General features: G+C 35.1%; 1 protein-coding gene across 50 annotated transcripts in view; it reads right to left on the reverse strand.

The window, feature by feature from the left end:
• RIMS2 (regulating synaptic membrane exocytosis 2) overlaps nucleotides 1–15,966 on the reverse strand; it is a 456,898-nt gene that overhangs the window by 195,398 nt on the left and 245,534 nt on the right. For 32 of the 50 annotated variants that reach the window (XM_032680574.1, XM_032680663.1, XM_032680634.1 and 29 more), the window contains 3 exons: nucleotides 11,959–12,005; nucleotides 10,799–10,911; nucleotides 5,878–5,925 (listed from right to left, as the gene is read on the reverse strand). In XM_032680574.1, the coding sequence (XP_032536465.1) occupies nucleotides 5,878–5,925; nucleotides 10,799–10,911; nucleotides 11,959–12,005 (208 nt within the window). The remainder of the gene's footprint in view (nucleotides 1–5,877; nucleotides 5,926–10,798; nucleotides 10,912–11,958; nucleotides 12,006–15,966) is intronic. The other 18 variants (XM_032680605.1, XM_032680712.1, XM_032680628.1 and 15 more) reach the window with 1 other exon arrangement.

Raw genomic sequence — 15,966 nt, forward strand, 5'->3', positions numbered from 1 at the left:
TTGCTTTTTTGGGAAAAATTATGCTTGCTTAAGTAGAATGCAATATATTTGTGATACAGACACTATCACAAACTGTGACTGAGGGATGTGAAATAATCTAGACATAGGTGCCAAAAATACAACCAAAATTGTGTGTTCATATTCAAGCCAAATATTTCTTCACTATATTTGTTTCTGACTGAATTTTTGCATGAAAACTTCAGTCAAAATATTTAGAGAATTACTCTACGCAGAAACTGAAATCAACTCACACCATTTTTCTGAGATCTTCTCAAAATTGTATTTTGGAACAAGAGCTCAAAATTTGCATTGACTTATACCTTCTACTTTTCTCTTCACGTTCAGAAGAAAAAAATGGGAAACACTTGTACATAATGGACAAATTTTCCCTGAATTTCCCTTTAATTTGGCTTGTTACAGGAAAGGTCAGGAGTCAGAATTATGACCAGAGGCTTTCTCTCCTCTATTCACACTTCTAGCACTCCAATGCACATTACAGGCACTTGTAACTCAAACAGTCATTTGACTAGGGTGCAAGGAGAAGAAAGGAAGAAACTGTAAGACAGTGGTCAAAGAACCCCATAGAGGGGAGGATGGGATTGCATTCTCACAGAGTTAGAAGAAGGAAGAAGGGACAAATCAAAAACTGCTTTAGAATTACTGAGAAAGTAAAATATACAGAATACTTCTTGATGAAACACAGGAAGAATGGAGCCATTAATGTCAGGGACCAGAGAAGAACAGAGGGGCAAAAATAGACTGAAAGAGAGAAATGGTATGAGGTGACAAAAGAACCAGCCATGCTGTAACTGGCACAAAATACATTGAAAGAGAGACTGGGATGAAGGAAAATCTGACAAGTCAAGGCAGGAAATTGGAAAGGAAAATGAGAAGTAAGGAGTTAGATTAGCATACTGAACATGATAGATGAGTTTAATATGACTGATCTAATTCTGACTCTCCTGTGTATAAACATTATGACAATATTTGGATGGTATGGTATTATCCTACAAGAACTTCTTCTTTCTACTCATAGAGAAAGGACAGCCATTTATGACAGCCATGTGCAGTCCAAGAGGACTGGATTCCATCCCTTCCACTTTCCCAGAGCTCTTGTGTATCAAAGGATGCATCCCTTTAAGATATTTTGGAAAGCATTTATAATTGCATGTTCTTTGGGGTCTAGAAGCCTGGTATGAAATCCTGGACCCTGATTTGTGTGCTAAGTAAAGCATTGGAATTGAAGTTTGAGGTGCTTCTAATGTTTGGACAGAACCTGGTTGTCTCAGACTCTGATCATATTTTCTCAATTCCTAATCTATAAACACAGGACAATCCTAATACATCTCATAGTACACTATAAATGTTTCACATTGTGAAATAAACACAAGATAGCATACATATAACAGAAAAGTTGATGAAGAGTTTTTTTGTTTGTTTGTTTTATAGATTTGTTAAGTTCTAGAAAAGATGCCTGACACCAAAAAGTAAAGAACATAAAGTCCCACAAAAATGTACAGGTGTGATGGTCAGCAGTGAAAGACTTAAGTAGCTGACCAACAGCACAGAATCTACATAACCTTAATTCAGCAATTTTTTACATACATACTTTCAGAAGCTTAGAACATCTAAGAAACTGAAGCAAAGCAATCCTTATCTAAATGAAGGAAAGGGAAAGCTAAACTTACAACACATAAAATGTGCCACAGAAAAAATTGTGCTGGCTAATGCTAATCTGGAGGTTAACACCTGTAAAAATTCTTCTTGAATAGGACATCATCTATCTAGATTATTTAGGATGTAGGTAGCTAAAATGCACTTTGAAAGTGATCCAACCTGAATGCTTTCTGAAGATCTTTCCACTTAGCAGTGAGATCCTGGAAACTTATTTGCTACTCACATGCTCATATACTTTCCTCCCCTAGGCTCCTTTGCCAGCCAGACATGCACTTAATGCTTCACTAAAGCTTCTGCTGTAACCTACATTCAGGCAAACAGGCATCTAAATTCAGTGCATTCCGAAATAGTGAGATGGTCTGTTATTCACAGAGCAGTGCATCTGCTGCACTCCTTGAGACAGGCTTCCAGGTAATAACTGCCACACAGAAGGCAGGAAATAACTTTTCTGCAGTCAGATGATTGGGGGAAATGGAGCTGAGGGTCTGGTCTCAGCTTCATATGATTCTTTCCATTTCTTAACTCATAGTGGTCTAATACAAGAGCAATACTCAATTATGGGTAGCAGATCTGGAACTCGCTATGCTAAAATTAAGCTTGCTTTGATAACAACACAAACTTATATTCCTAACCAAACTATCTCAGCTTCAGATGAGACTTCACACTCCAGAGAAGAAAGGGATGTGAAATAGCTTGATGATAAAGGCACTCTTCTGAGAGCCAGGTTCAATCTCTTGCCTAAACAGTATTTAAACAGCAGATGTTGTGTCTCTGGAATGAGCTTACTACACATACAACAGTATACAAAAGCTGACTGCTGGCATTGCATTCTGAGAAGTGAGGATGCAGTTATCTAGTATATATAGTATTCCTTTTTCACAGAATCACATAATAGGAAAGGTTGGTCCTCTGTAGCCTCAGAAAATGCCTCCTTCTGGAGAATCAACTCACCCTCTGGAGTAGCCTAAGTTTCAAATAGCATTAATGGGGTTAGTTGCCTTTTATTTGGGTTGATCACTCATGGAGGCATTGAGGTACTTAGTTCCTCTCTTTAACTGTACAAGTCAAAGATCCTCCTTAAGGCACCTCAGACTTATTTGAAGCTAGTATAAGCTACATAAATTAAGGACATAAATTCAGTTTATTAGACAGTCTGCCCTGCAGCTTGATTTTTACCACCACAGCCTGCTCAAACACCACTGAGTTTGAGAGAGATCTGGCCAGATATTTTTGTTCTGTTGCTCATTATAATTGTACATGTAACCTACATAGTTGTTTATTAGTATAATATTTTGAAACTGAGATACTACATTTCTTTCTCACATTATTCTGAAATGAGATATACCAGCAGGACATGTTGTTGAAAAAAAAAGAAATCTCAGTTTATTTTTAAAAATGCATACAGTAATAATTTTACTGGACTTAAGCTTATGTAGATTGGAAACAGCATAGCTGAGATAGGCTCTGGATGTTGTTAAGCATACCTCTAACAAATTCTGACTACTGAGGGTTGCTAAATCAAACTATTATTGTTATCTGCTTTAGCTGCCATCTGATATGATGGAAAAAGTACAAGAAAAGGCTGTCAAATGGAAAAACTTGTATGATGTTCTGTATTAAAGCAAAAAGGATGTCTGAAATTTTTCAAGTTAGAAAAAAAACAGTGGTCTCATGGCAACTCTGGCTCAAAAAGTAAACAAGAGATACTGCATAGACAACACAAATGTAAGAACAGATTGTTCCCTGCAAAGATGTCACAAAGCATCACTTTGCAAGTTCGAAAATTGCTGGTACGCTAAACTGAATCTAGATGTTCAGGAAATAAATACTCACTTTTCCAAGTACTGTGAAATTAGTAAAAGACGAGGAGGGTGTATGATAGGGAAAAAAAAGGATTTGAGTGTTTTTCTTCCCAATAAAAAAATGATGATTCTATGAAATCATCCAGTTACACAAGAGCTAGAAAACTAATGGAATTACAGAGATAAATGTGAGAGAGGAACTTTTGCCAGAAAGGATCGGTTTTAGACTATCAAGTAAGGAAGATACAAGCAAGAATAAAGATGTGCATATCCTGTTCAGAGAGATGAAACAAATAGGTATAAACAGAAAGTTTGGAGATCCTCATTCTTGTAAGCAATTCTACAGACACAGCTATACCACAGCCCACAATGAAATGTATACTTCCTGACAACTGTAAACAGCAGCTCAGAGCTCTGAGTAAGTGAATTTGTCATGCCAAAAAGTAACCAGAATTCTGCACTGCTGCTGGACTGCTTGTTTAAAGACCACTGGAGAATTCCTGTTCTTCTCTGCAGTCTGCATGATAAATATATCTTACATTAATCCTTTTTAGGCTACCTACCATCCCTACTAAAAGTGGACAAATGGATGACTTTTTGTTTTAATCTAGTTGTAAAGATATTGCCAAGGTCATAAGTTTGAGTTTTTCAGGAACTCTTGTCAAAAACATTATGTTTAGTTTTGACTGTTACTGAGCTCTGAAAAAAAAAATAAAAAAATAGAGAGGTCCACAAGGACTCCACAGGCATTGTGTAGAAGCAAAATTGGGGCTAAAGACAATTCTTATCTACAATATCAAAATAATCCAACCAGAGGTGAGATAGTAAGCCTCATACACTGTCAGTTCTTGTTGGATATTCTCCATCAAACATTACATTTCTTCTATTTTCTCAAATGACTACCATAATCACCTGAACAAGGTAATTTTTTTTTCATTAGAGGACATTAGTCTAAGTAGAATGGACAATTTTTATGTGTATTTATTTTATATAATATGATTAAAATAAGGCACTACTACATGTTATTTCTACATTATAGTATTTCATGAACATGCAGGTTTCAGGAAGATGTTTCCTTTTTAAATTGAACAATCAACTGTCATATCATTTCCTAATTTATTTAGCACATATCTAAAAAGAAAATAAATATTAAAAGACTACTTATGTCATATACAATATTTACCTCTATGAACTACTTAACAGCTTGTGATTGTACCCCTCTGATTTCACTGTCATGAGCAGAATCTAACTTTCTTAATCATGCTAGAGGATATTTTTAATTTTTCATACAAAGAGAGTTTATGGCAATAGCATATAGTAATATATTAACCTTAAACAATACTATCAAGACATTACATTTTAATCTCTTTTTTCCCCTTAGATTTTTTTATTTTGAATTTATATTTAAGCAGTTGTAAGGATTACTGTTCTGAAAAAAGATGAACTTTACCAAATATGATTCATATTTGATATCTTATTTAGATTCTTATTTACAATCCCTTTATAAATGTATGTATTTTCCATTTCAATAAGAAATTTGGTCATCTCATTCTGATCGCTTAGGTCATCCTTTACATCTATCCTTGAGCAACTGATCAAACCAGAGAAGCATTTATACATCTCCCACACAAAAGATTAACATCTCCATAAAGATATTTTGTAAGAAAAGCAGATAATATACTATTTACAAAAAAACATGCAGCAAAGCAAGATAAGCATTGTAATATATTAGTAAAACCTACTTTTGCATTAATCTATAGTACCTTAGGAGCTTCCTAACGAAAAAGGCAAACAACTTGTACCTAAACAGAATATGGAACCAAAATAAATTCAACAGCACAGTGAGAGAATTCATTCTTTATTCAAGTAAGGTTTTGCTTATTTTGATGTACTTTAAAATGCAAGAACCAAGTTTCATATACAAGAAATTTGTTTCTTAAAACAAGGTACAAATTTTTTGCCCATCTTCTACTTGAGGCACTACTATTATTTGGAAAATGCAAAATGTATATGTTAAGTAATGAATGATTTAAAGAGACATTCATCTTTATATAATGACCTCAAGCACAAAATTATTTATTGCTTAAACAGTACACAGATTTTATATGTGGGATGCATAGCCATCATCGCTATTGAAACCTGTATGAGATCAATATTGGGCAGAAATCAAACAAAAACTAGTTGTCTCTTTAAATTTTAACTTAATATTTTCACTCCCATGCAGAATTTTACAGGCTGCTCACAAGATGACATGAAAGTTGTTAATATGATTTAAAGAAACACACTCAAAATATGGGAAAACGGACTATAATGTAACGTTTTCCTGCTATGCATTTTCCATAACAAACAAAAGAAAAACCCACAACTTTAGTCTCTGTCAGGCAGACGAAGTCTTTACCTGAACCCTAGGAACAAAAGGCGTTGTTCTTCTACTAAGGCTTTGGCTCTGGTAAGCAAAATTAAAGAAAAAGCAATAAAACAAAACCAAAAAGGACAACACGCTGGAAACTAAAAGACCAAAAGTAAAAACAAAGACACACAACTATTACTTTAAACACAGCTTTACACCAACAACATATTTATCTAACACAAAGTATTTTAGTGCAATGCATAAATTAAATCTGCAAATCTGTTACCAAATCATATCAAAACCCTGTATTGGAAATTCTTGCCTTAGGGAAGTCAGCAGGAATTTTACCACTGATTCCCCAGGAGCAAGGATTTCTTTTCACATTTACAATAGATTTAGAAATAACATGTAACAAAAAGAACAGGTCAGCAAAGTGTGATTTAAAAGTGGGGTTGGAAACATAATTTAAGCTTAATCACATCTTTCAGAAAGATTGTAGATGCATATTCAGAGAGAAACAAGCACAGTACATGCACTGATAGCTTTGGTTGCTTTGTAAAGTAAAGCAAGTAAAGTAAAAAGTTTTCTCTTCTCTGCAACATTAAAAGGCATCTCTGTAAAAAAAGCCTCCTAAATAATTTTAGAACTATTAAAAGAAAGTTAGTGCTCTCTGGTACTAGCATTACCTGGGGGAAGGTACAATCTATGTATTTGAATTCTCTAGCAATCATGACAGAAATGACATATGGTATACACAGAAAACCCTTGCATGAAATGGCATCTAGAGCATTTAGCAAACTGCATAGATAGACACATTTATAACTCTTATTTCTGTGATGTAACTATTCAGACCACATACGACCTTGTGGCTTCCAGTGGCTACCTCAAGACTACATTAGCACAGGAAACACTCCAAAATAATAATTCCAAGCAACCGCTCTCCATCCTTTGTTTAGAGCAACAGGTAATGGAGTGGCACAGAATTGGTACAAAGTATGAGGTGTAAACACGAACCAGAGCACACGTTGATACCTCAGAGGGCCAGCAAGTGGGAGACCAGGAGCACGGACAGCATCTGACAGATTGGAATCTCTTTATCTCCCTGCTCAGTTTTCCTGAGATTATTGATCTAACTCAAAATGACACAAAGAAGCTACTATTCAATATTCGCTTCCATAAGAAATGTACCCAAAGCATGGAGACAGGCAGCGTGATGATGCTTCTGCCACCCTCCTTGCTTATTTGGCATGCACAGATGCTGGAGAAATCTGTTCCATAAAATGTGTGAAGTAATCTGTTCTTATACCAAAGTAAGAGGATAGATAAGAAAACTTGACAGTCTGGATCACAGGTTTTGTCTGCTGTGCTCCCTGTGCTCTGTGAGGTGCCCCCCACGATGCATGGGCAGGACTGCAGAGCCGGGTGTCCAGGTGCTAGAATGTGACCTACTCACATACAATAAAAGTAGATCTTCAGCTTGCTTCTGCTCCATTTTACAAGGGAAAAACAGATATTCCAGAATTATGCAATCCTAAGAGGGACATCTCTTATGACATATCTCCCACCACACATCAAGGGTCCTCAGCTGTCATATTCTGCCTTGGAAATGGAGAGCAATAAGCATCTTGTGTGCACTACCTAGAACTTTTTGATGTTAGAGCAACAGCAATTTAATTGCATAGAGGTAGAAAGGGGAGGGGAAAAAAAAGGTGAAAGAGGAAAAGTTGAAAGGAGTAAGGGAAGCCTGTCTCATACTAGTCTCATCCGCTCAATGTGCTGACATATATGCCCTTCACAATGTACAATAAACACTTTCCAATATACTACAGATATTATAACTATTATTTCTATAACTGTATTTTTATTGCTTTATAAACTGAATATATATGGAAAATCTATTGAAGTGGTCCTATGGTTCAGGTGTACAAAAAACTTGATTGATCTCATAAATAACATCCTTTTTCTGTTAGAATCTTTGCCAGCACAGAAATTAAGTACTGTGATTTTATACTTGGTTCAATTTACATGGTCTTCTAGTTATGTTATTATTCATTATTGCAAAAGCATTCCAAGTTATACTTTTCATGCAGTAATGAAAAAGTAGCCAAAATGCAGAAATGAAGCTAAGAGCACCAACACACAAAGAATACTTTTGACTTTTTCAAAATTATATTAAAGGAAAAACAAGTCAGTGAAAAAACACAGGAACAGGAAGCAGACAAAGCAAATAATAATAAAACTATAATTGCAATAACAGTCAGATACTCCCCTGAAAGAACAATGTGGATAAAAAGTGCCATAAAATGAAGAGAATATGGATAAATTATTTCTATACCTTAGTAAGTTATAACACACAATAGTTTACTGAAGTTGCACATTGTTTGTTCAATTAAATATGTATTTGAGCAGAATAATTATTAATGTAAAGAAAATTTCCTATCTAGGTGAGATGGCTTACTTTGTTGACAATCCTATTAGTAAGCGTCACTGTAACCTCAACAGAAGAAAACAGGTACACAGACCAATGCCAATACAGAGGAAAATATGGAAGATTGAATTGACAAAGACATCCTTGAATACTAGAGGCATCACTGCAGCTAAACTCGCTAAAACCATTCTGAACATAAAGAAACACATTCCAAAATACCATTAATATATAAAAATCTTTTAAGGATCTATAGCACTGTCTGAATAAGAAAGCGTATATCCAAATACTCTATTACTTCAGATCTCCATCTGAACTGTAGTATCTCCAATTCTGCCCACAACTCTTGTATTTTGCAACCTATTAACCACAGCTGCCCTAACAACAGCCCTTCAGGACTACATGCTATTGTCCAAAAGAACAGAAAATACAGAAAACACTTCTAAAATCTTATCCCTCAGATTCATTACATCTGTCTGAATTCAGCCACCATCACCCAGAATGTCACTGACCTGCCTCTTCCACAAAGAACAGCATCCTGTCCCCCTTTACTGACAGGGTTCTGTAGTTATTCTCCTGCCTAGGCACTCACCATAAAGAGCACATTCACAATTGCATTTGGAATTTAGTATTTCCTTTCATTTCTGTCTTAATCGGCTATTTGGAATGAATATGTGATCCATCAATTGTTCTGTTAGAAAACAACTGATTAAAATCGAGAAAACCAAAATACTGAAGAATGTCTGTTTTGTCGATGTCTACTAATCTTAGATGTCTAAATTGCAACATTAGAGTTACAGAGCATTTCTAACTTCAGCATCAGTCAGCTAGATCTGTGGGTTCTCAGTTATCAGCTGCTCTCTGAGGGAAACACAGACAATATGTAGTAGGAAGCATTGTATGTAATGGCAAACAGTTCATAAGGAAGTACCAAAGAGGACAAATGTAAGAAAGATCTTTGAATGTCTCTTAACATTATTTGGTTTCCTTAGATGGAATTAAACTTATTAGTAAAGATATTTTTATATTGAAACAAACAAAAATAAATAGAAGCAGGAATTGTGCCTTCTTGAGTTAAACACTGAATTTATATGCCATTCTGCGAAATGAAACCTTGGGATTTCTGTTATTCTCAGTAAACCAGAACATACCTCCAAATTTCCCAATACTGCACTGTCCTATCAAACCACTAAATCAACAGACTTACTGATTTTACTAGTAAATCCTAATCTTAAACTCATGAAGATTTTATCTGAAACCAAGAAAGTGAGAAAGTCAGTTCTGTGTGGTTCAGATTTGGACCATCGTTCCACAGTGTGTGCGCATTGGTCATCTGAGCAGCTAACTATGGACCTTGAATTTCTTGGTGGGAACTAGGCACCAAAACCTTTTGACAGCATAATCTTTTACAAAGTTTAGACAAAAGAAATTTCTTTCCTCCCTGTCTCCACTACCAAAAAGTTTTGCTGTCTTCTAAAGCTTAAAGGGTTTTTAGAAACCTTGGTCTGTTTATTTTCAGTGTTCATGTTTGTGTTCCCTTGTCATTGTGTTTTGTGCAACGCATTCTGCACTCTACAGTCAAGATTTCTAGTTTTCCACCAAAGGATTGAATTTTTCAAAGTAGTTAAGTACAACAGTTACAGAAAATTAAAAATTATGTATTGGTTGTTCTGATGAGCAAACAAATAATGTCTCATGCACTGCAAAATGGAGCCAACACAGGTCACTGAAGAGACAGAAAAATATTTCTGTGAGGCCTATAAACAGTCTGCTTAGATTTTATGCATATTTTTATGGCACACTCAACATATACGACTTGGAAGTAAAATGAATGTGGAATTTCCAAACTTGTTTAACACCAGTTTTGCACTGCTTCCATTCCATTTAACTTTCCTTTTCAATGTAAGCTGCACCACAACTGAGCACTTTTGAAAAATCACACTTTGTAATTGTAAATAACATGGAAAGGTGTACAAAACCCAACTTCTTCAGTATAGAACAAAAAATTACCCTTTAAAAGGAAACATTCATGTAATGAACTTTGTTGTCAATGAGAGTGTAGAATAAAAGTGAGTAACACTGGTACAAAGAATACAACATTAGTAAAATATCAAAGGGTTACTTGGGGAAGGCATATATGAAAGTTAGTGCATAAGAAATAAGCAATATCAATGTCCAAGCACACAGGTAATAAAATCTACTGAATCTACATGTAACTGTGGTAGTTGAAAAAATGTTTACGCTCAACAGTACAAATATAACTAGAGGCCAAAATTAGACCTTTCTGAAAACTTGACTCTACCAGTCTAGCTTACCAGACAATTATACATGTATATACCCAATTCAACTTATATAAAATTTCCAAAAGCTAATAAAATGGAATACACTTATGGCATTATGGTCCTACCTACACTGAGATATATAGCATTAAACAAAAAAATTTAGCTAGTTTAACAAAAAATTTCTGTTAGAGGTAGTCTGCACTACAGTTAGAGTTGTATATGCTGCAATAAGTACATTAATATCAATTAAATATTTACATACTGAAAGTTGTCCAGACAAGAACTGTGGAACATCCCTTAACATGCCAGGACTCATAGGAGAAGTCACTGAAATAGAAGGTCGGTCCATTTTTTGAGATTCGAATGAACTTGAACCTGTAATTATAAACAAAAATATTTTATAAATAGTAGCAGTTATGCATTTTTCACAACATTCTTTAAATAAAAATTTTAGAAATATAACCAAACATAAATATCACTTTTTTAAAATCTATTTAAAATTACCAAATAATGATACTCAGTCTTTCAGTACTCAAATGCAATCAAAAGCTTTTATTCGTAGAATGGAAAATAGTTTATTCAGATATTTCTGACTCTAATTATGTCAGTAAGTTGAAGACCCAAAATTCCTAAATAATAAACACTTTACTGTGGTCAAAGGAAGTCAGTCTTCTGACTTATTATCTTATATAATCAGACTGAATTTGAATTAGATTTTTACAAAAATATTAAGATGTATGTAATGTTTCATGTGCATTTTGCTTCAAATCTACAAGATCTGCAAAGAGTCAGAGGACAAGTTTTGACATATAAAACACAGAGCAAAAGTAAAGTATTTTTATAAATACAAAAGACAATCCACATCTCACAAAACATAAAATGAATTTTAATAGTTGGCTGATGAGTAAAAAGTCATTGGATGAGTTTTTCATATTATTACAATCAAGATTATGCCACTTCATTTATCCATGGTTTTTATTATAATAGAGTTCTAAACCAATGATAAAAAATAACTTCAGGCTGAAATCCATATTCTTAGTTTTAAGCCAAAGAACAAGTTATTTTTCCCTACGTGAAATACTTCTTTCACATTTTTAATTTATAAGATTCATTTGAAATGCAAAACAACAAAACAGGAAATTACAAATTGCTACTAATGTTCTTATATATTACTTAGAATTATGCTTTTGGTTCAATCAAAGCCAGTGTAAACTTATAACCAATTGTCAAACCTAAATCAAAATATCCTGACTTTTGATAGCTTATTATTAAACAACGGTAGATAGATAATACAATAAGATGACATATTGAGACAAATACAGACAAAGAGACAAGAACTATACTGACTGCAGATGACATTTTTCAACCTATTTGTGCTTACATAAAAGAGAGAGATTTTCCTACCCCACAATTGAAACTTACTGGACTCCAGCTGTGCATGTGTGCTGTCGGGTATTCTGGGAATGTCCCTGAAATCAGGAAAATTAAGACAGGCTGATCCTTTATCTAACAAGCATATTCAAATTTCAGTTACACTATAACACTTCTCAATTCAACATGGAATGCCTCAGGAAAGGTGTATGATCTGGTGGCTGTCTTCAGCCACTGGGATGATTCATGTCTTATCCCAGTATAAATAATTTCAGTGTTAAATTAAATTCCACAGAACAACTGGTTTGGTGAACACAGGAGAGAGGCTGCACAGTCACAGACAAAATAATTCAGTAAATGAAAGAACAATCTCAGAGTTAATGACAGAGTAAAACTGTGAGTAGTAAATCTTATGATGACATTACACATTCATGAAAATTACTGGACCCTCACTCAAATATACTCAACTGCCAGTAATGGCTTTCCTAGTACCTTTTTTACTGTCCTTGAACCCCAAATTTGAGTTATCTTACTTTTTCCATTACTAAATAAAATGTACAAGTTCATTTGGCAGAATTGCTTACTTGCATATACAGGACGTGTCGCAACACCTGTATTAAATTGTGTGCACAGCTATGTAATTTTAAAGCATTTGGTGGCAATGAATGAGCACCCAACCACACCCAAACCCTGCCAAGGAACATATTCTTCCTCTGAGGGGCAAATGTTACTGTATGCTAATAAAAACTATCAATATGATTAATAAATAATTTCAGAGGTACTTGAGCAAAACCAAGCAAGATGAAGAGTTTCAGCAGCAGCAATATTTAAAATCAGGTGGTGTGTTTTAGCACAGCTGGTTTTCCTGGCTGCGCTGGGTGCTGGTGCCAGGCACAGCCAGCCCCAGTGGCTCCTTGGCCACGGTGGCTGTGCCTCTGTGACAACATATTTAAGAAAGAGCAAAACAGCTGTGTGGCAGCTGGGAGAGAAAACAGTGAGAAAAAAAGCCTGAAAGAAACATCCCTGCAGACACCAAGGTCAAGGAAGAAGGAGGGGGAGGAGGACTGGGCCGCAACTCCCATTCCCCATCCTCTGCACTGCTGGGTGGAGGAGGAGACAGAAAAAACAGGAACAAAGGAGTGAATTTGAGCCTGGGAAGAAGGGAGGTAAGGGTAAGGTGGGTTCAGTTTTGGTTTTATTTCTCACTGTCCTATTCTTTTCCACCTTATTTCCTCCCTTTGAGGAGTCCTTCTGTGGAGGGGAAAGGAGAGAGTGAGTATTTGGTGCTCAGTCAAGATCAACTCCCCACAAAGGTCAATGAAAAATGCTTGCAGTGATCTCTATCTACTGTCTCATACAATGGAAAAAAGAGTCTGTATGATATATAAATAAAACTTATCTGCTTCCTTTAGTATAGCTTTTCCAGTATACCTTTATTTCCTTTTCCAAACATTTTTCCAGACTCACTAGAAAAACACCTTTACTAAGCAGATTGAGTGAGCTGATGCACAGTATCCAATAATTCAAGCAAATCAGAAGGCAGGCAACTTCTCTAAGTGCCCACTGCAGACAAGGATAAACCTCTGTTTTTAGTAAACAAAATTTGTCAGAACTCACAAGGGCTATTGGAGAAGCAAAGATTTAATTTTGCGTATTTGATATGTGTAGAATTTATAAAGGGATCCAATACTCACCTATTACTTTAATCAGAAACACACTCCTTAGCTTAACTTGTAATTTCAAAAAAGTATTTCTATCATATGAAACCATGAAAACATATAAATATTGTTGTGAACAGACTGAATATGAGTTTTCTATAGATAGCTGAAACAATAAGCTTGAAAGCTTTGAACACTGTTTCTAAAGCATACGGATCCCAATATTTCATGATAGGGTGAATGGTATTTCTTACAAGGAACTCTCACTGAGATAAACAGATGTAGGAGAAGCAGAAGTAGTTTTAGACATCTTGCATTTCAAGATACATTTCACTGCAAGCAGATTGTATAGCATAATTATTAAAACACAGTGCACCATTTCTACCAAATTAAAAATAGTAGAAACCATGAAAACAACATGCACTTCAAATTAATGATTTCTGAGAATTAGAAAGCAAAAAATATGTAAGTTCTTGTGTATAAGGAACAGCCGGCTGACACCAATAGCAACTTGGCCATCAATTTAAGATGGAAAAAAGGGGTCAATTGCATGGCAAAATGGAATGTTTTGTGCTGTTGCGTTTTTGTAAAACAGCTTTCTATTTTATCTGCCTTTATCAGTTTATCTTGTCATTTTCAGTTTTCATAGCACTCAGCCTATAATAAAGAGAACTAAGAATTGCGTTTACTGGAATTTTTTTTGTGTTCAGAATATCAGGATGTGACAACAGGTTCTCAGCTAGGTTAATTGCCAGCAGCTGAAGACTTCTGGCATGATTTAGTGTGTTGCCATGAGACCATCAACAGACTCTGTAAGTAATAGGATATATCTCAATGCAAAATGAAATCCTTCAATCAGGTAGTAATTATTCTAATTGAAATAAATATCGCTTCTGACACCTGGCAATATGAACTTTTAATGATTTTAAATACATTGAAACTTTATTTCCTCAGGCAGAACACAAACATATGATGTTATGTTTCATGGGGCAAGCACAGGGTATTAATTTCTACTGTCCATTCAATTATGAACTGAAATCATCTAAACTGAGATGTGAATATGGTCTTTCCAGTTCACCAGCTCAAACCTCATGAAAGACATTTCTGAAGTTGTCAATATCAGACTCCAAATAGTTACACACACCTAACCAGATTCTAAAACCTTACCAATTTGTGCAAAGAATTCATCACTGAGACTCTTTTACACCTACTGCAAAAAGACACTGGGAATCAAATACCCTGAACAACTGCTTGATCACTGATCTCTCAGTTCTTCAGATTATGAGGCAAAGCCATTAGTGTGGAAGAAGGCATCTTGAGAGCCCACATCACTTTGTGTAAGGAATTACAGAGGAGCTGGTCTAGTGATAGCAAGTGGAGTACATGGTAACATAAGAGAAGACATGATGATAAGGAAGGTAAACAACAGACAGCAAATACAAAAGCACAGGAAAGAATGCAGGAGGTTTCACACAATGAAGAGAATGCAGAAAGCTAAAGAAATTGAGTATTTTCAAGACATGAGTGAAAGGTTCCTTGAAATTTTCCTACTGTCTTCTGTTTGAGAGATATTATGAAAGATTTACACCTCTATGAATTTGAGATCTCTTTTTCTGTAACAATATTCTTCTAGTAATGTAGTCTGTCCCTCAGCATTACTATTATACCTACAACTCCCAAATTATGCAAAGGTTTTTAAGGATAGGACAGACGATACAGGCTTTACCCTAAAGGGGTTGCAATTCCATATGTTTGTGGGAAATAATCTCTCATATCATTGACAAGATAAAACAGTTATTGTTATTATCAAGTTTGTTTAAAATTGTCATGCCAAATTAAGTCCCTACATGTTAAGTTCCTGATGTGTCAAACATATTAAATTCCTACTATAGCTGAAACAATAACAAATTATCCTCACTGAAATTCCATTCTCATATTATAGGGTTCTAGATTTTTTAGTACTTCTCAGTTTTTAGTTGTTATGTTACCCATGCTTTCAAATATAAAGGTATGATAATTGTGTGCATTGTGTACAAATAAAGGGATAAATATATTTATTAAAATATAATTATAGAATCCTTCCAGCCCAGGGTGGAAGTGATCTTGAAAGATCATCTAGTCCAACCTCACATGGAAAAGGGAGCCTAGGTGAGATTACCTAGCACCCTGTCCAGTTGTGTCATGTACATCACAATAAATATTGAGGGGGAAAAAAGAAAACTCTTAACAACTGTAAGTATCTTCAAATTCACTGATAAACATTCCCCTCTTCACAGCCCTGGTGTGATCAGATATAGAATTTCCAATGGAGTAAAAAAGTGATGGATATGACCTTAGCGTGTAGGAACTTGGAAGAAAAAGAACAGATGAAGAAGGGAAAATATTCACAGTCTAATACAAC

This window comes from Chiroxiphia lanceolata, chromosome 1, assembly GCF_009829145.1.
Source record: "Chiroxiphia lanceolata isolate bChiLan1 chromosome 1, bChiLan1.pri, whole genome shotgun sequence".
Lineage (NCBI taxonomy): Eukaryota > Metazoa > Chordata > Aves > Passeriformes > Pipridae > Chiroxiphia > Chiroxiphia lanceolata.